The 27,507-nt window shown below is 40.8% G+C and overlaps 1 protein-coding gene across 2 annotated transcripts in view; it reads right to left on the bottom strand.

The window, feature by feature from the left end:
- Positions 1-254: 254 nt before the first annotated feature.
- fn3krp (fructosamine 3 kinase related protein) overlaps positions 255-27,507 on the bottom strand; it is a 29,811-nt gene continuing 2,558 nt past the window's right edge. The window contains exons 2-7 of one of the 2 annotated variants that reach the window (XM_085963425.1): positions 20,964-21,104; positions 17,004-17,155; positions 15,598-15,689; positions 14,130-14,212; positions 4,490-4,612; positions 255-3,688 (exon numbers count right to left, since the gene is read on the bottom strand). In XM_085963425.1, coding sequence (XP_085819551.1) covers positions 3,350-3,688; positions 4,490-4,612; positions 14,130-14,212; positions 15,598-15,689; positions 17,004-17,146 — 780 coding nt within the window. In that variant the 5' untranslated portion in view covers positions 17,147-17,155; positions 20,964-21,104 and the 3' untranslated portion in view covers positions 255-3,349. The remainder of the gene's footprint in view (positions 3,689-4,489; positions 4,613-14,129; positions 14,213-15,597; positions 15,690-17,003; positions 17,156-20,963; positions 21,105-27,507) is intronic. The other variant, XM_085963426.1, reaches the window with a different exon arrangement.

Here is a 27,507-nt window from a genome sequence, read left to right as displayed (position 1 = left end):
CGTCAACTCAAATTTCTGTCCTCGGATGTTGCCTGACCTGCTGAGTTTTTCCAGCATTTTCTGTTGTTATTACTTCACAAGTCTGCTTGATTCTGATGTTGATCCGCACGCTAGATAAAGCATCAAACCCGATGAAACAGAAACTGCTAAAAAGGCTTGCTCAGGAAAACAAATGATAAGCAACATGGATACATTCATAGCCTTTGAATACCAGAATAATTTTAGTTTCGCAATAACTCAGTTTCCAGTTGACGTATTATTAAATATTAAATCCTTTTATTTAATTTGTGAATACTGTTACAATAAACATTACAATCTACATTTCAACCTCCTGATATCTAAGATAGCTATTACATAGAGAACATTCGTATGTTACAAACTATGAAATAAAAAGGACTGAAATAATTATCTTCAATACTGGTTACAGGCAGTGGCTCTCAAAGGGTAACTGGTTTATTGTTACGCCATCTATGTACTAAGTAGAAAATGCTGGAAATACTCAGCAGGTCAGGCAGCATCTGTGAAGAGAGAAACAGAGTTAACGTTTCAGGTCGATGACCTTTCGTCACGGTGGCATAGTGGTTAGCACTGTTGCCTCACAGCGCCAGGGACCCGGGTTCGAATCCGGCCTCGGGTGACTGTCTGTGTGGAGTTTGCACATTCTCCCCGTGTTTGCGTGGGTTTCCTCCGGGTGCTCTGGTTTCCTCCCACAGTCCAAAGATGTGCGGGTTAGGGTGATTGGCTATGATAAAATTGACCCTTAGTGTTAGGGGGATTAAATACGTGGGGTTACGGGGATAGGGTGGGATATGTGTTGGTGTAGGGGGATCGGGTGGGATATGTGTCGGTGCAGGCTCGATGGGCCGAAATGGCCTCTATCTGCACTGTGGGGTTTCTGTGATTCTGTGAACAGTGGATTTGACTGTATAGGCTTGTTGGAATGAACGTCCTGTTTTTGTACTGCAATTCTGTATGATCATAGCGCACAAAAGCTTTCTCCCTATTTCTTTAACAAATTGGAGATTCCATCCGATCTTTCAAGCGCTCTGCTAACTTTTCCCCACAAAATTCAATGCACCCTATTGACCCTCATAGACATGCTCCAACCTCAGGTATAACTTCCCCTGGTACTTCACGACTCTGCCCACAGACCTGAGCTCTGGCTTGAGAATGTGTACATGGAGAGATCTGTTCGTTCCCTCTCCAGGCTGACGACAGCTTGTGCTGGAAAAACTCAGCAGATCAGGCAACATCCGTGGACAGAAATTTGAGTTGACGTTTCGAGTCGAACCCTTCTTCAAAACTGGAAAGAAAAGATAGATCGGAGGCAGGGCTGCGATCGGACAAAAGAATAAAAGAAACAAAAGAAGTAAAAAAGAGACAATAAAAGGTGTTAGACCTGATCAAACACGAGAAGGGAAACTGAAAGTAATGAAGATGAACAAGGTTGAAGAGCTAAACGGAGATCCCGTCGAAGAGCAGAACTTCTTCAAGGTAGGCATTCCTAGAAGAGGTGTGGCAGTGAACCAAACACTCTTCGACGGGATCTCCGTTTGGCTCTTCAACCTTGTTCATCTTCATTACTTTCAGTTTCCCTTCTCGTGTTTGATCAGGTCTAATACCTTTTATTGTCTCTTTTTTACTTCTTTTGTTTCTTTTATTCTTTTGTCTGATCGCAGCCCTGCCTCCGATCTATCTTTTCTTTCAAGTTTTGAAGAAGGGTTCGACCCGAAACGTCAACTCAAATTTCTGTCCACGGATGTTGCCTGATCTGCTGAGTTTTTCCAGCATTTTCTGTTGTTATTTCGGATTTCCAACATCCGCAGTATTTTGCTATCGTACTAGTGTTTGGTTCACTGCCACACCTCTTCTAGGAATGCCTACCTTGAAGAAGTTCTGCTCTTCTCTTCGACGGGATCTCCGTTTGGCTCTTCAACCTTGTTCATCTTCATTACTTTCAGTTTCCCTTCTCGTGTTTGATCAGGTCTAACACCTTTTATTGTCTCTTTTTTACTTCTTTTGTTTCTTTTATTCTTTTGTCCGATCACAGCCCTGGCTCCGATCTCTTTTCTTTCCAGTTTTGAAGAAGGGTTCGACCCGAAACGTCAACTCAAATTTCTGTCCATGGATGTTGCCTGATCTGCTGAGTTTTTCCAGCATTTTCTGTTGTTATGACGACAGCTTGTGCCTGTATTAGTAAATAACACGTGAACAATAGCCTTTCTGTTGTTTTTCAGCATCTTGAGAACAGAGCTCCAGTGGAGCAAAGTGATGCAGATACCGGTGTGCAACAAAGATGCACGCTCCAAAGTGAGGTTCCTGGACTCTCCAACATGTCTGAATTTAACAGTCTGAGGCTGTGACCCTCCTGCCTGCTATGAGTGTTCCGGCTCCCTAGTCTCAGGCCTCTCACTGTCTCACCACTTACACTTGCATGAAGAAGGGCACTACATAGTGTGGGAACTCATCATTGGGCACAGAATCATTCAGTCCACTGTCTTTCCCCTCTGAGGGACTTAGAAACTCTGCTGCCTAATAATAACAGCAAATTAAGTGAAAGCAACTCTCATTATCGAAAACTGACGTGTGACTTTATGTGCTGTCTATATATAGTGAGTATACACAGTATTTATAATTTATTTCTAATCACTCCTCTGTAAAGTACCTTGGGATATCTTACTATGTTAAAGGCATTATATACGTACACGTTGTTGCTGTTTAATACCGTGTTTAATACTTTAAAAAAATACTTGCATTTATATAGCAGTATGTCAATCACATTGAAAAGCCTCAGCGATGCACACAATTAATTACCTTTGGAATGCTATTTCCCACTTTTCGAAACAGACTTCGATAGAACTATCTTCATTCATACACCTTCCTTATATTTTTATTCACCCATGACAAACATAGGCCGATAATTTAGTCCTATTCTAATAAGACCTAACAACTCATATAGCTGAGATACCAGTCTTATCTATCAGAGTAAGAAAGTAAACAAAATGATGTACAGTTGAATTTTGTGAAAAAGATATTAAGACAGAAGTTAATATTTCAAACTTGCAAGTTATCACACTTTATTTGCTTGACAGCTACATTGTTATTGCAAATGTTATTTTGAAGTGTGAAATCACAGCTAAATTTCAAGCTTTAATGTTCAATGAAATCAGTCAGTAATAAGTATATTATTCATTTCTTAATTCACATTAAATAATATGACTTCTTTCAAATGCTAGTTTCTTGCTGTGTCATTTTTTTAAAGTCATTTAAAGCACAGATATTATTTGTGATGAGACAGGGACTATTTTTAGTGCTATGTGATCCAACAGTAGGATTGTCATTTATATGATTACTTAACTAAAGCTTTCATGATGCTTACTGATGATCCTCTGTACCCTGTCCCAAAATGATTCCAATGATTCAGGTAATGGAAGAGCTGGTAAAGTTTCAGTCGCTTCTCAAACCCCGCTACTTTGGGAATTTTGTTATGGTATGCTGTATAGAAGGCTGTGCTGAACCCTCCAAATATTCCAGATATTGCCAGTTCATACTCAGAGTGGCCATAGAAAGAGGCGGGATCAAAAATGACTGGACCATCTTCTACTTGTCCAATATTTCCTCCCCATAGGTCTCCATGAAGAAGAGCTGACGTAATTTCGATGTCATGAAATAGAGCAGGTATCTTCAACTGGAAAGCAAAATGTCAACAGTTAATGCCATGTAAAGAGGAGGCATGAATTGTGGTCTGGGGGTGTAGCTCATTGATGCATCCATGAACTGTGGTAAGTTTGGGTGTAAGCTTATGATTCCTCCACACAGCGAGTCCCCAAGCTCAGTTGGGCTGTAAGGTATCGGAATCAATCCCCCAATAGGAGGAGGTAATAGAGGAGGAGTCTAAATGAGCTGCTACCATGGACAGCCCAGTACAGGAAACTTTGGTTTATCCGGAGGTTAACTGTCCGGAATGCTCGAGCCACCGGCAAAAATCAGGAGCCGTTTCGTTAGTTTTTTTTTCTTTTCGTTGCTTTTTTTTCACCAGTCAGACTCTGCAAGGTCTCGCTGAAGCTGTTGCTAAGCTACAGAGACGCTTGCAAGGTACGGCCGACTGTTTAGAACCTGTTGCTAAGCAACAGGGTTTGTTGCCAGATACGGAGCTCAAAATCTCCGTATGTTTCAACATTAGCGCTGGTTTGTCCGGCAGTTTTGATGGGACAGCAACAGCTCGGTCCCGTCGGTGCTGGATAGCACAAAGTTTCCTGTACTTGGTCCAGTATTAGGGCTTGAACTCACAAACTTCTGACTCTGAGGTGAGCGTGTTCCCAACTGAGCCAAGTTTTAATGATGGCCATCACAATTATACAGTCTGTAAGAATCAATAAATAATTTGGCACAATAATCCTCTGAGCTTGTTGAGATTATTGTATCGCATTTACTTAAGTCGCTTGGTCAGGTTGCAGTATTAAAGATTTGTGTGTCACTGTATCTGTACCTGAAGCTTTGACCAGAGATCCCTTGCTTCACGGTCACCATATTCCTTTTCAATTAAATCCATCTGGATCTGAAGTCGTTGCCGAGCAAAGAAGTTAACCCAGTCACTCTGCCAGTCATTATTCTGATGAAAGAAAATTGAAGATTATAAAACAAAATGCCCAAATAATTTATTTTACTTCAATATTTGTCTTACAATTAGTGTTTTCCTGTTGGGCAAAAAATGAAACATTTTCTATCCACAGAGTTGTTACAATACTGCCAATCTGAATTTTGTATTATATACATAATCTTTGTACTTTCAGAAAATACAGACCACAATACCAGAACTGAGGTATTAAATTTGATGATAGTGGTGTGGTAGTATTATGTTTATCTATTCTGCAGACCGTAAGTAAGCATGGAACGAAAAAAAACCAGAGCTTCACAGAACATGTACAATTGCCCAATTGTTGTATTTAAACAATCTATGAAAATTCTTGAAGACAGATTCTTTCATAATGCACTTGGAGACCAGTATAATATCCTTGGACTGAACAGCTATCACGTGTGCAGTTTTTGTTCACCTGGATTACTTCGAAAGTCTTCACTGAATAAAATCACCAATCAAAGGATCAGAAGCTACTTCTCAATGACACCACAACGCACAGGTTGTAAAAAGCAGTAATAACATCCCCACTAATGCACTGCCACACTAGCACTAGGCATCAGTTCTAAAATCTTTTGATCTGTCAATACTGTAGACATGAAAACACCATTCATCTTGTTTCTGGTGCAGTCTTATATCTTAAATGCAGTCAACAGACTCCCTTCCTGGTGCTTCAGAATCATAGAGACATAGAATCATAGAACAGTACAGCACAGGAGGCGGCCATTCAGCACATCGCGTCTGTGCCGGCTCTTTCAAGAGCAATCCATTTAGTCTCACTCCCTGGCTCTTTCCCCATATCTGTGCAATTTTTCCCCTTTTGAGTATTTATCCAATTCCCTTTTGAAAACTACGACGGAGTCTGTTTCTACCACCCTATCAGGCAGTACATTCCAAATCCTAACCACTTGTTGCGTAAAAAAGTTTTTCCTCCTGTCACCTCTGCTTCTTTTGCCAATCACCTTAAATCTGTGCCCACTGGTTATTGATCCTTCAGCCATTGGAAGTTTCTCTTTAGTTACTCTATCTAAACCCTTCATGAATTTAAATGCCTCTATCAAACCTCCTCTTAACCTTCTCTGCTCTAAGGAGAACAACCCCAGCTTCTCCATTCTATCCACGTAACTGTAATCGCTCATCCCTGGAACTATATTACAAGGTCCTGGCAAAAGACTCTCTGCTCAGACATTGGAAAGCTTGCCTCAATTTCTGATTTCAAAGGAAGTAGGGTTGGACAATACTTCATAACAACATAAGAAACAGGAGCAGGAGTAGGCCATACGGCCCATTGAGCCTGCCCACAACCCTCTATTTATTGCTGAATTAGGATTCATTTTCTATTTGAATTCATTGACCAAGTCAGCATTCACTGCGTACGGTGGCAATTTATTCCAAAAGTATCAAGTTGTTGCTAAAAGAAAAAGCTATTCTGCTAATTGCCCCCTAATTTTAAATGTTAGAAAGGAAGATCGCTAATCATTGACCACTGTCACAGACCTCACTCATTCTGTGTTTTGTTTCAAAACTCCCAACAGGAAGCAATCTGAGAGTATTCTGAACTAAACCTTTTCTGATGCAACATCACAAGGTTCCATTTCTGTGACACTATAAATGGGTCCTACACCTGAATTTTGTCCCTAAATTGGTAATGTAATTCAGAATGGCACATAGATCACTAGTGTGAGAAATAGAAATACAGGTACACTATCCCTTATCCGAAAGCCTTGGGACCAGCTGAGTTTCGGTTTTCAGAATTTTTTCGGATTTCAGAAGGTATTATTATAAGACTGGGAAATTTGTATTTAATATAAATTTTAAAAGTTCAGGCTACCTCTTGCGACTGTTCCGTGTCTCATTCCCCTTCCTGCTTCTCTGGAAAGCCGGATATCGGCTGACTCCTACTAAACTGGCCCGCAAATCAGGTCGGGGGTCGGGTGGGGGGGAGAAAAGAATATCGGACGGGCCGCGGTTCAGGTCGGGGGGGGTGGTCGGGTCGGGTCAGGTGGGGGGAGAAGAAAAGAATATCGGACGGGTCGGGGGTCGGGTCGGGTGGGGGGGAGAAAAGAATATCGGATGGGCCGCGGTTCGGGTCGGGTCGGGGGGAGAAAAGAATATCAGACGGGCCGCTGCAGCTATCGGACTGGCCGCTGTGTTGTTGGGTTCACTCTCCCGGTACCTCCTTCACACTGCCCGGCTCGACCTGCAATCTTCTACCCAGGAGGGAACTCTGTGACCCTCTGCCCTGCTCAGCGTAAGTCATGCGCCACTCTGGTCATGTCGTGCGCACGACTTACGATGAATGAAAAAACTTTCGGTTTTTAGAGGTTTTCGGAAGTTCGGATAAAGGATAGTCTACCTGTACCACAATAACACAGTGAATGGGGTGGGGTGGCAGAAAGTGAGAGAGAGGGTTCCTGTAGGTTGGGACTAAGGCATTGTGGGGGCAGAGTAGAGCAAGCTTTACTTTATAGCTGATTAGCCTGCGAGTGTTTAATGTTGACATGATGCACAAAACAGCACAATATTCCACCTCTCATTACCAAGTCCCTCACCTTGCTGTACACAGAAAAAATGAAATATGAAAATAACCTTAGCTTGATGGATTGGGCTTCTGCAAATAGACCACGGAGATGATGTCAGCGCTCCTTGCAAAATGCCAGTTTCACAACATTAAAAAAGTAAAGGCAGTGTATTTATGGTCTAAGAAACTCAATGCAAAGCAGTCAAATTTGCTTATAATACCAAACTGGTAAGACAGTGGAAATGGAAGCAGCAGAATGAGTTGGACAAAATGAGGATATGGCAGATGATTAGCAGCTGAAATTCAGTGCAGATAAATGCAAAGTACTACTTATATGTATTCCATGAATTATATTGAAAATAGCTAAGGATAAAACTGAGAGACGTAGGGATTTTAGTGGACTCAATGCTAAATATGTCCAAACAATAGATCACAGCATTAATCAACAAAGACAATAGAATGTTGATCTACATAGCCATAACAACAGTTTAGTATTGCCTGTAAATTTAGAGGTAAGAAACAGCATGAAGTCCCAGTACCGAGTCCTGGGGCACTCTCCTGAGTTCATCACCCTAGCCTGACATTATTCCTCTAACTAGTGCCTGATGCTTCCTCTCTTTCAGCCAATTCCTTATTCACCTCCAGGTTTTACTGAATATATCTATTTTGGAAAGCTTGTGTAGCAGCCTTTCATGTGGAACTTTTGAGGTCCAGGTACATTGCATCATAGGAGGACAAAGGGATTAATTAAGAAAGGGAAAATAGAATATGAGAGTAAGCGTGCAAAATTAAGGCACATGGGATTGGGGGCAAGGTATTGACTTGGATAGAGAACTGGTTGGCAGACAGAAAGCAAAGAGTTGGAATAAACGGGTCTTTTTCCGAGTGGCAGGCAGTGACTAGTGGGGTACTGCAGGGATCGGTCCTTGGGCCCCAGCTATTTACAATATATATTAATGATCTAGACAAGGGAACTAGATGTAATATCTCCAAATTTGCAGACGACACAAAGCTGGGTGGGCGTGTGTGCTGTGAGGAGGATGCCGAGAAACTCCAGGATGATTTGAACAGGTTGGGTGATTGGGCAAAAGCATGGCAGATGCAATATAATGTAGATAAATGCGAGGTTATCCACTTTGGTGGCAAAAACAGGAAGGCAGATTATTATCTGAATGGCAATAGATTGGGAGAAGGGGAAGTGCAACGGGACCTGGGTGTCCTTGTGCACCAGTCGCTGAAGGTAAGCATGCAGGTGCAGCAGGCGGTTAAGAAGGCAAATGGCATGTTGGCCTTCGTAGCGAGAGGGTTTGAGTACAGGAACAAGGATGTCTTGCTGCAGTTATACAGGGCCTTGGTGAGACCACATCTTGAGTATTGTGTGCAGTTTTGGTCGCCTTATCTGAGGAAGGATGTTCTTGCCATGGAAGGAGTTCAGCGAAGATTTACCAGGCTGATACCTGGGATGGCAGGAATGATGTATGAGGAGAGATTGGGTCGATTGGGCTTGTACTCGCTGGAGTTTAGAAGAATGAGAGGGGATCTCATTGAAACTTATAAAATTCTGACAGGACTGGACAGACTAGATGCAGGAAGGATGTTCCCGATGGTCGGGGAGTCCAGAACCAAGGGTCACAGTCTAAGGATAAGGGGTAAGCCATTTAGGACAGAAATGAGGAGGAATTTCTTCACCCAGAGAGTGGTGAACCTGTGGAATTCTCTACCACAGAAGGCAGTAGAGGCCAATACATTAAATATATTCAAGAAGGAGTTGGATATATTTCTTAAGGCTAAAGGGATCAAGGGATATGGGGAGAAGGCAGGGACAGGGTGCTGAATTTGGATGATCAGCCAGGATCGCATTGAATGGCGGAGCGGGCTCGAGGGGCCGAATGGCCTACTCCTGCTCCTATCTTCTATGTTTCTATAGAGCTTTTCAAATTCTATCTGGCATGGCACATCCTTAGGGAAAATCAAGCTGATTTGTCAGGCAGGATTTGCCCTTTGGCTACTACTTATTGGTTTATTTCCATCAGGAGTTCATAGATTTCATCCACACCCTCAACAATATAGCATCAGTCTCTGGGGATGTGTTGGTTTTGAGCCTGACTTTCTTGTAGAACCTGCAGTGATGGCTTGCACACTACCAGTGTCTTCTCTAATGGCACTTCCATAAAGTAATCATTTAGTTTATGTTAACTATATTTTTAGTTTATCCTGTTCCAACCTTGTTTCCATCCTTTTGCGATCTCAATTCTTCTGTGATAATCCTCTCTTGCTACAACAAATTGATTTGAAGATCCTGGTCCTGATTTTCAGACCCCGCCACTACCCCTTCCCTACTTAAGGATTCTTTTCCAACCATATACCCCAGCCTTCAATTTAAGTTCCTGTAACTCGGGATTGTGGCTTTCTCACCATTAGAAGCCATCCTTTCAGTAGTTACATGCCCCCAAAATGTATCCATCTTGCATGTGTCAACTTCGCTCAATTGATAACACTCTTGCTAGTATCAGGAAGTTGTGCTTTCCCAGCTTTCTCCGGAACTTGAGCATGGAGTGATGTATTGTTGGAAATGCCGTTATTCAGAAAAGATGTCAAACATGGTCCTGCCTGTCTGTTCATATTAATGTAAAAGATACCATGGCACTATTCAAAGAGAAGCAGAGAGTTCTCCTAGGGTCCTGACCAACATGTACCCCTCAAGCAACACCTGAGAAAACAGATTAACTGATCATTTATTCTTTTGTTGTTTGTGCAACCTTGCTTGTACAAATGGGCTCTCACGTTTGTCTACAAAGCAACAGGATGTACTTCAGAAATTAGTTGTAAAGTGCTTTGGGATATCGTAAGGCACCATCAATGCAAGTGTTTTTTCTTAAGTCTCCTTCCTTGCTTTAAAAAGACTCCAAAAATTCTAACTTTTCAAATGTGCCTTGGTCTCCCCTCCTACCTCCCCACCCACCCACCCCTTTTCCAAATTCACTTGCTTCTTACTTGGAATCCTTCTTGCCATGCACCCCCCTCCCCCACCTCACCGTTGTTCCTTTGGTTTATGTAGCATATATCACATATTACTGTTTCATATTAAATACAAAGATAACAGGTACGTTGAGTGCTCTTTCCCCAGAATTAACCTTGATCCACCATTATTAAAATGCAGTGCTTTAAAGAAAATTCAGGAGTCTTTGCTTGTTTCAAAATTCTTTCCATTTTCCAGATGACGTCTACTTTGAATGCTATGTATATATACCATTTCAACATTCATAGTTATACTATTTCAACATTCATAGTTGTTCTCAGTCTGTTTGATCTTCTGCTATCAAGGAAGATCAAAAGTAAAATTGATATCTAAGCAACTGATGCACTGCCGCTGATCATTTTAGTGTGGGTAGTATATATTATTAAGGCTAGTGCATATGAAGTTTGTAAAGTAGTGTAGTAAGTCAAAAACAAAATCCATTTCACAAGATAAATACAGATGACAAAGATCTTAGGCTGATCTTAGCTCATCCATCCAGAAGCACCCGAAACTTCCCCCTCCAAGATGGCATTTAATTATTTCTTAAATGATTCTGGAGTTTTTGCCTCCACTACTTTACTTGTAAATCTATTCCATGTGTTGATCACATTTCGTGTTATCATCTTTGCTTGAAGAACTTTCTGACATTAGTCCTAAATTAGCCTTTTACTGCACGAACCTGTGCCCCTTGTCCTACTCTCCTGGTTTAGATTGAAGTAATTTTCTGAATCTACCTTTTCCATACCTTTTTACTGTCTTGTATATCTCTATAAGGTGATCTCTCGGCCACCCACTTTTAAGACTGAATAGCTCATAACTCTAGTCATCTGACGTCAAGAATCAGCTTTGTGGCTTTTTTCTGAACTGCCTCCAAAGCGTGAATGATTTCCTCGCTAACCAGTGCTCAAGTCTGACCATTGCACTATACAATCTTAGCATGGCTTCCTCTGACTTGTGTTCTACCTTGTTAGCGCTATAGTTCAGCATTCGATTTGCTTTGTTGATTGCTACTCCTCAGTGATTGGATGTGTTTGATCTGGGTCTTCTGGCCTAACTGAAATCATGCTGAATCCTGGTTCTGCAATCCAGACATTTGCGACCAAATTCAGACATTACGTCATGTCTGCTCCCTCAAGGCCCATTGTTGGGTTTTCAAACCCATACGAGAATCATTCACAATGGAAATCATAAATCAGCAGCAGTTTCTCAGGCTCGTTTGATTATTTCTGGAACATTTACACACGCATCAAATGCGATACGTTTTCTGATCCTGACCAATGCTTTTTATTTTGAATATTAACCAGACAACTCACTTCCCTTTCCTGTACTTTTTAAACCTATTCTTGATGGCCCCGTGTTTCGTACTTAATATTTTCTCCCAAGAATGGCATTCCAAGAATCGTTACACTCTTGTAACAGCATTTCATTGACCAATTCAGATATTAGGTATTTACAAAGTAAACACGTAAAAGTATTAAAGTCCCCACCACTTACAATGTCCATGTTTAAAATGGGCAATCGCTTATATCAGCCAAAAAGCGATAACCATTATCCATTTGCATTAATGTCAATTTCAAAGTTGTCGATTATAGCATCTTATATGCTCTGTTTATTTCAGGTAGAAACAGCTGTGTTTACTAACATTCGCACTGAATGTAATAAAAGAGCCTCTGGCAGTCTTTAATAAAGTATACTCTTTTGAAAAAATAACTTTTTATTTTCATCCCATTGAAATTATGGCCAATATAATTTTAAACTAATGACGGGCATATTGCTCAAAGCTGAAGGCATTAAAAGCGACTGTGATTTACTGCAGTGGTACACAACAGTGCTGGATAATCTCGCTAAGACTCCGCAAGAGCTTGCATAAAACTACTGCACATATTAAGGGTTGATCAATTTAATTTTTGCATAAAATCTTCTACAGGAAATCTATTAAACACTTCATTGATAATTTATCGTACAAAACAGGTCTCGATCAGTTAATGTTATTTCTCTTACTTGCTGCCCACCCGTGGAGGTGGTAAAAGAGTTTAAAAGTCTTTTTGGCAAATGTTTAGGCTAATAAGGGTTAGTAAGCAATGCTTTGATTTTAAAATTCTCATCCTTGTTTTCAAAGCTCTCTATGGCCTCGCGCCTCCCTATCTCTGTAATCTCCTCTAGCCCTATAACCTCCCAAAATATCTGCACTCCTCCAATTCTGGCCTCTTGAACATCCCCGATTTTAATCGCTCCACTATTGGCAGCCGTGCCTTCAGCTGCCAAGGCCCTACACTCTGGAATTCCCTCCCTAAACCTCTTCGTCTCTCTACCTCTCGTTCCTCCCTTAAGGCATTCCTTAAAACATATCTTTTTGCCCTAATGTCCTCCTGATTTGAATCGGTGTCAAATTTTGTTTGATAACGCTCCTGTGAAGCGCCGTAGGATGTTTTACTACGTTAAAGATGCTATATAAATACACGTTGTTGTTGTTGTAGTCTAGACTGTGTCTGGCCATCAGTGCTATTCGTGCAATGATTTTTAATTTTATTAACGCTGCCGCGTTATACTGGCTGTCACGTGTGTCGGGTAAATCGTGTTTGCACGAACACACCAGCTATAAGCAGTAGGGACTGTAATGACATTCTATGCTTAACTATATTTGGTAAAGTTATTTCCATATATACTGTACGAAGGCTTGTAGATATATAAAACACACAAAAACACCACACAAAGAGGTTACATTTTTACTTGAAGAAAATCAAAATAAACAAGCACTACCTTTACAAATACTTACTTTACACTGTGTGAGGACCATTTAAATATTTTCCTGTTTTATTTTTCTGTAAGCTGTGATGGGCATACTGTGAGTAACTGATTCTTTCAACAGGCTGCAATGGCTGTCCTCTATGGCCAGTTCCTGTAATGCAGTTGATTAATTTTGAACTTGTAATTTTCTTCCTTCCCTATTATAAGACACCCTTCAATCATGCTGCAGCCGCAGCTCCCAAGTTATTTCTCCCATCCTCATTCTGTTCAAAATCTTTTAGTGTGGATACTATCTCGATTGCAATTTTCAAATGACAAAACACATTTCAGTAGATATTTCAGAATGTAAGTAAGCCTAGAATAATTTGCCCACTTTGCCCAATAATAATAGCAAGAATTTGATAGGTGTGGCAAATCTCTGATATGAATCCACATCGCATCACTCTGCAATGGTCACTTGTGCTCCAAAGTCATACAACAGTATATTTATCTCAATTTATTATTTATTCAACTTATTATGTTCTTTACTAAAGTACACTAATCAAAGTTAGCTTATTGAGATGTACGATTATTCTACAAGATTCATAAAGAGAAGGCATTTACATTTGCAATTCAGAGGAGTCTATTCTGCAGTTACCTTATTTGTAATTCATTTCTAGATATGATTGCTATCCATATATTAGAATAATAATCTGCTAGTGTAAAAGGCAAGGACTTGTTCTTGTTTGAACAAATAAAAATGTACTCTGACACCACTTGTTTATCCTTATATTCCCTGTTATTCTGTCGTTCAGATGAGGTGTTAAACCGAGACCCCGTCTGCCCTCTCAGTTAAAGGATCCCACGGCAATACTTGAAGCGCAAGGGAGTTCCTCCAGCGCCCTGACCAACATTTGCCCCTCAACCAGCATCACTAAAACAGATTAGCTGGCCATTTATCTTATCGCTGTTGTGGGACCATGCTGTGCTCAAATTGGCTGCCGCATTTTCCTACATTATAACCGTGACTACACTTCACAAGTACTACGTAGGCTGTGAAGTGATTTGGGATATCCTGAGGTCATGAAAGCCACAAGTTTTTCTTTGATATCTAAATGTGTATATTTTATTTTTAAATGCACACTATTTTTACAGTATTTTTTGAAGAATCCATCTGAGCATATTAAAGTTTTAAATGAGTGCAAGGAAAAGAAAAATTAGCCTACCTGAGGAAGGTAACCACAGCAGGTAGTGATATGAAACCCAAACTTGTCCACATACTGGATTTCAGTGTGTCCTGGCCCCTTGCCTACCTCAGACAGAAAAAAATACATATTTAGACCAGTGCCTTTATACTTTTTATATGTGGTACAACCATGTTCATCTAATCATCTACTATTATTTTCCAAACACGATAGTGTGTTATCTACCTCTGCTCAACAGTTATTTAGACAATTATATATTTGTGTTCACTTAAACAATTCAGATGCATTAAACCATTATAAAAACAGTACAATCCCCTGTTCATAAATAGCATTCCATGTCTTGTGTTAATACCATGCTAAATAACTCTAGCTCATTCAGTTCAAACTAAAACATACATTTCAGTGTTACTTTGAACCGGTAAGGATTTCAGTCTTCTGTAAAGCAGAGCAATGTGCCAACGAGTAACCTTTCCCCAAGTTTCATAAACAAAAACAAGAACTACTTTAATATGCCATTTACAGTTCCTCACCTGCTCAGTGGTAAATTACTGTATTTCAGTCAGAGATAACTGTACCCTTTCCTCAGATGATTCTACATATTGTGATTAATCAATGAAAATAAATCTTACTCTCTTAAAGAGGGACAAAGTGTACTTAACTCTTAAAGTGCCAGCATCCTACAATGTATCCTCCCCTTTTGTACAAAAAGGAATGCAGAGCTTCAAAAGTCATAGAAACATAGAAGATAGGAGCAGTAGTAGGCCATTTGGCCCCTCGAGCCTGCTCCGCCATTCAATGCGATCATGGCTGATCATCCAATTTCAGTACCCGGTCCCTGCTTTCTCTCCATAGCCCTTGATCCCTTTAGCCTTAAGAAATATATCCAACTCCTTCTTGAATATATTTAATGAATTGGCCTCAACTGCCTTCTGTGGTAGAGAATTCCACAGGTTCACCTCTCTCTGGGTGAAGAAATTCCTCCTCATTTCTGTCCTAAATGGCCTACCCCTTATCCTTAGACTGTGACCCCTGGTTCTGGACTCCCCGACCATCGGGAACATCCTTCCTGCATCTAGTCTGTCCAGTCCTGTCAGAATTTTGTAAGTTTCAATGAGATCCCCTCTCATTCTTCTAAACTTCAGCGAGTACAAGCCCAATCGTCCCAATCTCTCCTCATACGTCATTCCTGCCATCCCAGGTATCAGTCTGGTGAATCTTCGCTGAACTCCTTCCATGGCAAGAACATCCTTCCACAGATAAGGCGACCAAAACTGCACACAATACTCAAGATGTGGTCTCACCAAGGCCCTGTACAACTGCAGCAAGACATTCTTGTTCCTGTACTCCAACCCTGTCATCCACAACCACCAGGTGTGATTTTTCCCCATTTTTAGCTGTTGGTGTCACTAAAAGATATATAGGAATCCAGGTTATGTAATTTATCAAGCTGAAAGCATTACATAGATTAGAGCAAAGTTAAATACTTTACCAACAGTCTGTGCATCTTTCTGCTGCTGCTCCTTAAGCTTTGCATTGTGAAGATGCAGATCTGCCAGCTGTTCTCCTAATGTAGCCATGTATCTAGAAGAAAAAACACCAGCACTGGAAATAGCATTTTCGAAAAGTATTTGAAACAAGCAAACCAAGAAGAAACATCATTTTTTTCACCTTGAGCAAATGATGCAGCTAAGATAAAGGTATTGTTGTTGATTGGCTATTTGGTACTATTTATAAGACACAAAGAATCAAAAAGAATTTTTTAAAGTCTAGTGCATGTCCACCATACTTTGTCACATGTATAAATATGTCATACTTACACTTCCAACCTTAGCCCCAGGAACTACTCTGCTTCCAGTTACCTGATAATAGAAAACGGAACCACTCCACGCCCGTTTTCACATTCCACCTCCCACTTTGCCCAACTGCTCTACTCCCAGGCTCCATGTTGCATCCCTGACCCGTCTCTCCCGAGTGCTCCCCAACTTACTGCTCCACAGATTACCTGTGATTAAATCACAGCAGATCGAATACCTTAGTGCAACTACACTATTATACAAATATCAATCCAAAGAAATCAGAGCTCTGAAATCACTCTCGATACCTAGAGTTATAGTACACATTTTAGCTATTTTTTCCACTATTTCTAAGCTACTTTTACGACAACAGTTGCTATCTTGTGCACCATACTGTTTTAACCTAATTAAAATCACACTGAAAAATTAAGGACTGAGACATCATTACAGATTTATGAATAAATCCTATGCAGCTGATCACTGAAATTCCAAAAACAATTATATATAACGGAGAGAAAAGAAACTCATATTACAGGGCAGTAATCTGATCAAAGGGTGTGAATAATGTCATGAACCAAGAGTTTGAAGCTTCAGTGGTTCTAAGGCACCTGAACCCCAAAACAATGCTGTATGGTTGAAATCGCTCTTCCATATACTTAAAAACAAATACACACTAAGGAGTTGGAAAAGGTTTTATTCCATTTTCACATTTTTGTGCAGATATAATTGCATGGAACATTCCAGCCATTAATTCATAATCATATAGCCAAATAGTTAATACCTGTGATGCAATCATTACGAGCTTATTAGAAAATAATTTATTCTGAGCATGGTATTAACCATAATAACATGTTTCTGTATTCACAAATAATAAAATGGAGGCATACATGTCTACAACTTTTTCTTTTCATTGTAATTGTGTCATTAAGAGTGAAATCCCAACTTTTACTTCCAGGCGCACATTAGCTTTCCAACTCTTGAAACAAAAATCAGCTTTTTACTTGGAAACGATGTTTTTAGTTTCCATTAATAAATTGGCTAGTTCAGATTGGACTTATGAAGGCGAGAGATGATAAGGAACGTTTTCAGTTTTATAGCTTACTTGTTTAAACTGTGAATATCTAAATGCTCCATAACAAACATTGCTCCACCGTCCGAAAGGCCGATCACTTTCACTGGTTTTGGTACTTTCACCGTGCTGGTTTTCAAGATCGTCTCCAGACTTGCCATTTCACCATCAAACATTCTTCTGGCCTGTTTCAAATAATGTGGATAGTGAAACCATGTTGATCACCAACACTGTCAAGAACAAAAGTACTTAAAGCATCACCAACAAACTAGAAAAGCTCAAGAGGCCCAATTGCAAAATTTAATATATATCTGCCTTTGGAACTCTCAGCCATGCAGTCTCACTGCCTGGAACTCTTGCCTCTTGTCATTCAAATGCAGAGTTAATTGCTTGCTGAAGCTTGCACAAGACAAACAAAAATCTGTAGATTTGTATGTTCACAGCAGCCACAATTGCTCTGAAGTTTTTCTCTGCTCCTAGCAACCACTAAGCGCAAATTTGTGAGACAGCTGTCCTTATTACAATTGTTTACACCCATTACACATTCTTATAAATTTTTTAAAAAGGGATTTAGATTGTTGCTTGAAAAAGAGGATTATTAAAGGTGACTGCGCAGCTTGCCGCTGACCTCGAAGAAAGCTGCCCACAAAGATTTAGCAGGCTCTGTGGCATCGATTTCCCCTGTTACGCATCAATTTTATTCAGGCACCATCTATAGGGGATCTGTGGTGTCCAGGAACAGTGAAGTCATCAAGCAGATTGAGCAGCCAATCACATTTAAGAATTCACAGACAGCAAACCAGGAAGTAAAAAGCATTGATTATCATTCACTTTTTAATCATTTTACAGAGAGCGAAATAAAGATTGGGACATAAGTAAGGTAGAAGGTGAAATATCATAAACTTAAAAAAACAATTAATCTATGGAATTTTTCTCGTGGAATGGAGGGAATGACACTCCAAACTAATAAAAATAGTTTTTCAGGCCCAGGGAGGTTGTTCAGCAGTAATTATGACTTAGTACGCCACTAAAAACTCAGCTACACCTTATTTAACAATGCATAACTTTTTCAATGGTTTTAACAGCAAGAATAGTGTGTAAAAAGTTGAAGTTCACGTCAAATCACTAATTCTGTGTTGATTGCTTCGTAAAAACTGCAACAGCACACTCTGTGGAGGAGCAGGGTATCAGTACAGCAACTTCCGGATTTCTGTGTTTAACTGCGCATGTGCAAACGCCAGAAGTTGCTGTCAGTTTTACACAGTAATGACGGCGTACGCGGACAGTTTTATCATCAACTGCAAATTCCGGGCCATAGAATTAACAGAATGTTACAATACAGCCAATTGATGGTTCCACCCAATCAATGTGAGGCACCTAATCTAATCCCACTCTCCTGCGCACTCGCCTTTAATAATCCTCTTTTTCAAGCAACAACCTAAATCCTTTTTAAAAGAATTTATAGATCAGCTTTGAAAGTTTGTGGCCAAGAATTCCATATTTTAATCACCCTATGTATTTTACTAACCTTTCCTTTAATTACATAGAATTTACAGCACAGAAACAGGCCTATTCCGGTGTTTATGTTCCACACAAGCTTCCTCCCACCCTACTTCATCTAGCCCTACCAGCATAGCCTTCTATTCCTTTCTCTGTCATGTACTTATCCAGCTTCCCCTTAAATGCATCTCTCTGGGTAAAGAGGTTTTTTGTGAATTCCTTATTGGGTTTATTAGTGACTACTTTATAGTTATGACCCCTAGTTTTAGATTCCCTCTTTGAATTTATTCTTGTGAAATGGATATGAATTATTGGCTGTATAATAGACTCCAATGTTTTTCCTATGATTCACGTCAAACTAACAGGCCTGTAATTACCAGTACTATTCATCTGACCTGAACTTGGAACATTAGCTACTTTTCTAGTACTACCCTTGTGTCAGCTGTGGCTCAGTTGGTAGCACCCTCGCCTCGGAGTCAGAAGGTTGTGGGTTCAAGTCCCACTCCAGGAACTTGAGCACAGAAAGCTAGGCTGACACTCCAGTGCAGTGCTGAGGGAGTGCTGCACTGTCGGAGGTGCCGCCTTTCGGATGAGACGTTAAACCGAGGCCCCGTCTGCGCTCTCAGGTGGATGTAAAAGATCCCATCGCACTATTTCGAAGAAGAGTAGGGGTGTTAGCCCCAGTGTCCTGGCCAATAGTTATCCCTCAACCAACATAACAAAAACAGATTATCTGGTCATTTTCACATTGCTGTTTGTGGGAGCTTGCTGTGTGGAAATTGGCTGCTGCTGTGTTTCCCACATTATAACAGCGATGCTACTTCGTTGGCTGTAAAGCGCTTTGAGGCATCCAGTGGCCATGAAAGGCGCTATATAAATGTCTGTCTTTCTTTCAATGAGCTGTGAAAAAGAACACCGTTCAAACTACCTCATTTCCTTAATTTTATTTGGCTTACAAATGTTGAAACACTCTTGTTTTTATTTTAACCATTTCATTACTGATCTCCATTCTTTCCATTATCTTGAATGCACACCCAAGCAGTGTGGGAAAGTTTTGGGTTAGAATTAATTCTCTACTATTCTGTAGCTAAGTATGAGAGCAGAGAGTGCCTTCACTACAAAACTAAAACCAACTTGTGATTGAGTCACCTAATGATAGATTAGAAGCAAATTCAATTTTACAGGTATTTCATTCTTGCTCCAATGCACTGTCTTCTGCTATTAGTAACTAAGTAAATTTTATAGAAAGTACTGCAACATACTGCTTGTTTTGAGCACTGGTTGAAATACTAAAAGCTCTTAGAAAATGTGGTTGTTTTTAGTTATAGAATCTTCCCAGTAGTCAAAAATTGCATTTATATAGTGCTTATAACGTCTTTCAGAAACATCTCAATATTTTATACACAATTAATGACCTTAAAATGCTTGTTTTTGGCTAGAAAGGTGACTGACAAATGCAGAAACCCATCACCAGTTTTGGGTGAGCTGCCCAACCTACTGAGAAGTCTACATCTGCAGCATTTCTGATTTCCGAGTTCAGAGTGTACATAGTCTTCCTAGCAGGACACTCCTAACCTAAGTCTAGAGAGGTATAAATGCAGGTTGGCAGAACCAAGGCTTAGGGGTTCCCAAGTGTGTATATGGGTACAGGATCTTAACTAGCAAGAAGCACATTTCTTACCAGTACAGAGCCTTCCACTGCTTGTCCAGCTACAAGAAGCCTACCTGTTGGGAAACTGGCTTGCAACATTATCTGGAACTGAGTGGGATTATTTGTTTCTAGTGATAGGATGACTCCTTCAGAATCCATTAGTGAGCCAGGCTAGCTGGCCAGTCGTTCATCAGCAGTGTCCTGAAGTCATGCAAATCTGCTGGTTTGGATATCAGATTAGAGAGTCTGTCCCAGAGAGCCAACTTGGTCCCAAACTTCCATCACCAGGCATGTCATCTTGGAGTTACTTCACTCCAAAGAGAGTCTCTGCAAATATAGCCACTTCTCTCCCTCCAAGGAGTACAGTCACTAATTGGCCATTAAACAACTGATAAGATCAGCCATAATCTTACTGAATGGCGGAGCAGGCTCGAAGGGCCAAATGGCCTACTTCTGCACCTATTTCTTATGTTCTAAGTGCAGGTATGAGCCCTCACCAGTTGGACAGCAAGCACTAGGTCCTCCTTATGAGCAGAACGCAGCGACTGCTGTCCTAATAAATCAAATTTAAAAATTAAGAGCTAAGTATAATGTTTGTGACGGAATATTGTCAAACAAGGACTTTATGGCTATAATTGCAGACAATGTACAATTTGCCATAATACAAATTCTGACTGGATGTCTTCTGAAAATCCAAGAAAATGTTTTCATTGGATAGCCCTTATCAACTGACTTAGTTACATCTTTATAGAATTCCAGCAATTTATGAGGCACATTTCAGTGGTTTTTAGATAAGCATTGATAACATCCAGTATGGTGTCTTTAGTTGTGATCCCCATTACCGATGTAGGCTGGGATTCCTTGCTTCACGATTCACTCCACTTTTGAATAGCTGGATAACAATTCTCCAGATTACGTTACAACTCCTTGGTTTATGGAACTCCAAAAACGATTAACCACCCACATCTTTTCCCTCTTCTTCACTGAGGAATCAAAAGTGTATCCCATTTAGTCCAGGTGTCTTGCAGACATTTAAATCCTTATGCAGAGGTCAGTAAAAAAAAAACACATGCCAAAATGCAATATTTTCTAGAACCAAACTACAATAACAACTTGCATTAGTAGTAAAACGTCAGAGGAGCATTATCAAACAAAAATTGACACCGAGCCTCAGAAGGAGATACAGGAAACTTTGTGCTATCCGGCACCGACGGGACCAAGCTGTTGCCGTCCCATCAAAACTGCCGGACAAACCAGCGCTAATGTTGAAACATACGGAGATTTTGAGCTCCGTATCTGGCAACAAACCCTGTTGCTTAGCAACAGCTTCTAAACAGTCGGCCGTACCTTGCAAGCGTCTCTGTAGCTTAGCAACAGCTTCAGCGAGACCTTGCAGAGCCTGGCTGGTGAAAAAAAAGCAACGAAAAGAAAAAAAACCTAACGAAACGGCTCCTGATTTTTGCCGGTGGCTCGAGCATTCCGGACAGTTAACCTCTGGATAAACCAAAGTTTCCTGTATTAGGGAAGGTGACCAAAAGCTTCATCAAAGAGGAAGATTTTAAGGAGTGTCTTAAAGGAGGCGAGATAGAGAGGTTTCGAGAGGGAATTCCAGAGCTTAGGGCCTAGGTGGAGCAATGAAACTCAGTGATGTGCAAAAGGTCAGAATTGGAGGAGTGCAAGGATCTCGGAGAGTTGTAGAGCCGGAGGAGGTTATTATTCAGTTTCTGGAATAGTTGTGGGAATAACTGTTTTAAACAGAGTTTCATCTTATTTTTAAACTAGTTAATCTCCTGTGGCATTGCTTACAGGAAGATGACAAGAGGTGAGCAGGGGCCTGGAGAACTGAGAACAGGCGCCAAGTGCGGGAAAACCAGGGCCTGATAATGAGAACATTAGGGGTACTTAGAGTGTGCAAGATGCCAGGGAAAGTGAGGCTACTGGGCCAGGAATAGATAGACTAGGTTTGGAGTCAGTTGGGGAGCTAGCGCAAAATTGTCTACTATTTTGGTTCTCATAGCTGACGGTCCTTGCTATCCGCATGACTGATAATGCAATGTGGTTTCCACAGACTAACAAGCTCACCAAAAGTGGTAATTTTTGAAAATAAATATAGCTAGAAATTAATTATTTTATGCATGGAGGGTGTTATATCATGTTCTTGCCTCTCTCCAGATGCGATTGGTTGCACCTTGTAAATTCCTTAAGCAGTGAAGTACTGTGAAATTAAATTCACAGCACAAACTTGGATTCCGTTACTAACACATTGACAAGTGAGTCAGGGAGTGAGTTTGAATATTCACCATTGTTACAAATAAGCTTTTTTTTAAAGAATAATACTGTCATCTCTTTCAATAGTGGTATCTGTGAGCAGACCTTCTTCCCAAAATCCAGAAATGCTTACTCTGCCCTTGCAGGGGTTCCAAAACCGAGATCTAAAAATTAACCCAATTCTGATATACTCTATTTTGGACTTTACATAGGTTCATACTGAATTTAGTCTATTCAACAAACAAAACATCACCACAGCTCTGAACTATCACAAACTAGAATTAGCTACAGTACTTATTTACAAATTGAACACAGAGAAACATCATGATTACATTAATACTAAGGGCAGAGATGCTGAACCTAATAAACTAAATACTCAGCCTACATAGGGCTTTTTATAATCCGTTCAAATCTTCTCATGACAAAGTGAAAATTAAGTGTCTGTTTTGCTAAGTTCTCGATAAAGTACTTGTGAATGCAGCCTCCAATTCTCACTTTAGCACAGGCTTGGTGTTCCTGAGATCTTCTCTACTTCGGTTTTTGGTAAAAGAGCAAGGAAAGACAGTCGATAAGCCCAAATTCTCCTTGATGTTTAAACCTACTGACATGCTGGAGGTTGCTGCACACCAACAAAGCAACACGAGTCTATTTTCACATAGAACAATGATAATATCTTAACGCTACTCTGGACAAAATTAAATTTTAAAAAACCATTATGAAAGACACGACAGACCATAACATATGGCTCGACAAACATTATCCTGATAAGAAAGGCAGGCACACCTGCCTATCAATGTTTATATATCTCCAGCCAACAATTAAGCATGCAGAGCAGCTGTCTCTCGCACATAAATTCGCACTTCACCCCATCAACCTGACTCTATTGCAGATCAAAGGATAAGACTATCTAAATTCTGCAACCATTTCAGATTTTAAAACCATAGTTCAGAACAGTTGGTTATATTTCATTTTAAACATAATGCAACCACAAATAATAGCTCGTTTCCATCACAAGATGGGTTCAGATGGAAGAGGCCCTTCAGCCCATTTTTTCTCATCCTTCCAGATTACCAACCCTGCCACCTTTCTATTCCATCTGACCAAATTGTTAAAAAGAGTAGGACCAGAGATGAAGCAGGTCATCTCGTACTCAAAAGTGAGGGACAGGCAGAAATGCTGAATGAGTATTTTGCCTCAGTTTTTACAGAGGAAGGTGAAAGTGGGAGTACTGCAGGAGTACCTGAGGAGGACATGAAAGAGTGACTAGTGGAGATAAATATTCAAAAGCTAATGAGGACTAAAAGAAGATAAATCAACAGGCCCAGAGGTATGCATCTCAGAATATGGAAGAAAGTTGAGATGACACGTGTACAAATTATAATTTTTCAAAATTCTTTGGAAAGGGGATTGGGCCAAAGAATTGGAAGGTTGCAACTGTTGCACCGCTGTCCAACAAAGGGGAAAGAGATAAGCTGGGAAAACAACAATGACTATACATTTAAAAAAACTTTTGAATATTTATCTCTCGTAGTCACTCTTCCACATTCTCACCAGGTACTCCTGCAGTCACACTTTCACCTTCCTTGTAAAAACTGAAGCAAACTACTCATTAAGCAAGCAAGGTCTCACAAACATCGAAATAGATAAATAGCCAGTTCATTTCTTTTACTGGTGGTGGTAGATCGATGAATGCTGCCCAGAACAACTGAGAGAGCTCCCTGTACTTCTTTGAAAACATGCCATAAAATGTTTTACGTTCACCTGAACAGGATGGTGGGTCTTGAACTTAACGTCTCATCTAAATGAGGGTGCTGCCAGCAATGCAGAACTGCCTCAATACTACACGAAATGGTCAGCCTAGATTACATGCGCAAGTTCTGGAGTGGGACTTGAAACCACAACCTTCTGACTCAAGAGGTGTCGCTGCTACGATTGAGCCATGCAGGCACATCATTTATTTAAGTAATGTGAGCATAGGCAAAAGAAAAACGATATAGAAGTTTGATAATACCAAATTTGGGGGAATGGCAAACCTTGAGGAAGAATGCACAAGATAGGTGGCAAAAGCAATCCAATGCAGCAGAGTAACATAGAGCATTAGGGATTCTAAGTACAGATATACAGATCTTTAAAAGTAGGAATGCAAGTAGAAAATGTCTTAAAAAGTCGCATTGAATTCTGGGTTTTATATACATAGAACCATGAATATAAAAGCAAATGAAGTGAAGCTAAATTTTTACAAGACATTAGTTAGGTACTGTGTGCATTACTGGGCATCCCATTATAATAACATTTTGCATTATAAGGTGGAAAAACATCCTTCAGTGCTTCACAGAGACGTATTAAAAAAAGCCACAGAAGTTATTAGAAGGGGCGACCAATGCTTGCTCAGAGGTGGATCTTAAGGAAGGTCTTAAAGGAGGAGAGGGAAGTGGAGAAGAGAAGGGGTTTAGGGAGGGAATTCAAGGTAATGTTGCAGGAGCAGAAAGACAAGCCATTGTTGGAGATGCTCTGCTACAATCGGATTGGTATGAATGGAACCAATCACTTGGCTGGAAAGACTTTGGGAGAAGGATGATGTGATCAACAGTTGATACTGAAGAAGGAAGCTGTAGACTGCAGGAAGATGTCAATAAATTGGTCAGGTGGGCAGAACAGTGACAAATGGAATTCAATCCGGAGAAGTGTGAGGTAATGCATTTGGGGAGGGCTAACAAGGAACGGGAATACACATTAAATGGTAGGACACTGAGTAGTGCAGAGGAACAAAGGGACCTTGGAGTACATGTCCACAGATCCCTGAAGGTAGCAGGCCAAGTAGATAAGGTGGTTAAGAAGGCAAACGGAATGCTTGCCTTTATTAGCCATGGTATAGAATACAAGAGCAGGGGGGGTTATGCTTCAACTGTATAAAACACTAGTTAGGCCTCAGCTCGAGTACTGCGTGCAGTTCTGGTCACCACATTACAGGAAAGATGTGATTGCACTAGAGAGGGTACAGAGGAGATTTACAAGGATGTTGCCGGGAGTAGAGAATCTTAGCTATGAGAAAAGACTGGATAGGCTAGGTCTGTTTTCCTTGGAACAGAGGAGGCTGAGGGGAGACCTTACTGAGGTGTATAAAATTATGAGGGGCCTAGATAAAGTGGATAGAAAGGACCTATTTCCCTTAGCAGAGGGGTCAAAAACCAGGGGGCACAGATTTAAAGTAATTGGTGGAAGGTTTAGAGGGGATTTGAAGGGAAATTTCTTCACCCAGAGGGTTGTGGGGGTCTGGAACTCACTGCCTGAGAGGGTGGTAGAGGCAGGAACCCTAACCACATTTAAAAAGTACTTGGATGTGCACTTGGGATGCTCTAACCTGCAGGGCTATGGACCAAGAGCTGGGAAGTGGGATTAGGCTGGATAGCTCTTTGTTGGCCGGCGCGGACACGATGGGCCAAAATGGCCTCCTTCCGTGCTATAACTTTCTATAATTCTATGAACTCTATTAAGGATGCAAAGAGGTGGTGGAGGGATAATGCACCAGTCACAGAAACTGCCATTTGTGACTTTGGTTAGGGCCATTCCAGTGGTGTGGGAGGAGCAAAAACCCGATTAGAAAGATTTAGTCATGGAGTTGCAGGGAAAGATGGCTGAGAATTGGGAGGAGTAACACATTCAAGCACTTTGAAGATGAAAGAAAGGTTGGAAATGTGGCACTAATTTACAAGCACAGAGGGGTTGAGGGTGTTTTTTTGAGGAAAGGTTGATGACAGCAGTTTTGAAAGGGAGGGGGGATAGTACCTGAGAAATGTCAGCTGGCATGGAAACTAGGAAAGGAAGTTGGGTGGTTACAATTTATAGGGAATGGGGTTAGGAGAGCAGGGGGTGGGTTCAGAGCTAGTTTGATTGGAGCTTCGTGGACAAGGGGAATGGAGGCACTCAGCAGCGATAGCTGAATGGATGGTCTCAATATTAGTCACACAGAATCCATCAGCTCCTTGCAAGTTGTTGGAGGCAAGGATGGTGGGAGTAAGAAAGAGGGATTTAAGGAGACGGTTGGCGGTAGAGAAAAGAAGCTGGTGATATCTTTGCTCTCTTGGATAATTTTGGAGTAGCATGTGGTTTTGGCAGAAGAGAGTGAGGTCCAACCAGAGCAGGCCTCTTTGGACGAGCAAACAAAGAGAGGCCCACGCCAGGGGTAATGACTGGATGGGATGGAGTAACGCTGTTGCTGGGGACAAGGACAACAAGGGTGGAGGTGAAGGTGTAGCTGAGCAAAATCAACAGCTGAAGAAATATTGTAGTGAATGGAAGGCCAAAGACTAGGCAGTTGAGACTTTGAAAAGTGCAGTTGTAAGTAATTTGGGGGTGAGCTTTTGCCAGGGACAGACGCAGAAGGAAGTGGGCCTGGAAGAGGGAGAAGGGATGTGGGTGGTGAAGGATACAAGGAAGTGGGTGATTGAGACCATTGGAGAGGCTATGGGAGATGGCCTGGTTGAGGGGTTGGCCATGAATATAGGTAGGAGAATTTATATGGAGCGAGTGATTGGAGGACAGTGAATTCAGAAGAAAGGGGAGCAGAGATGGAGAGTGAAATCAGTGAGGATGAAGAGTTGCTCAGTGCAGGAGCTGAGGGAGGATATCTTGGGGAGAAACTCAGTGTGTGCTGCTTCAGAGGCATCTGCCTGTCTTCCTGTCAATGGGATGGCCACGATGCAGATACATGTGCATAATAAAGAATTACAGCCACAAACTTGTATCCTAGCAGTTTCAAGCAGAAACACCCTTGGATTATGTATTTGTTTTTTACTATAACTTTGTAGGCTTACAAAGATTCCTTGTACCGGTTCAGTTTATTGTAAAAATTTACATTAGGTGACACTGAATATAATGCGGTTTGACTTGGCAAACATGACAGATCAAAGTGTTGATGGGTTCTGTAGTTTTTTATTCTGGTTATGAAACACCATCTTCATAGCAAAGATTTTAGTAATTCATTGGTTTTACTATTTAAGAATCTTTCTTAGTGACTAAATAAATGCGTTAATCGGTTGTGAATTCAAGAATTAGTTGCACAAAATAAAACTGGTATTTATTGAGTTGGTGCCAATCATTCTGAATATTTTTAAGTCA

Source organism: Somniosus microcephalus, chromosome 21, assembly GCF_052327205.1.
Source record: "Somniosus microcephalus isolate GS21.2 chromosome 21, FLI_Smic_1.0, whole genome shotgun sequence".
Lineage (NCBI taxonomy): Eukaryota > Metazoa > Chordata > Chondrichthyes > Squaliformes > Somniosidae > Somniosus > Somniosus microcephalus.
This window is presented reverse-complemented; position numbering and strand designations above follow the sequence as displayed.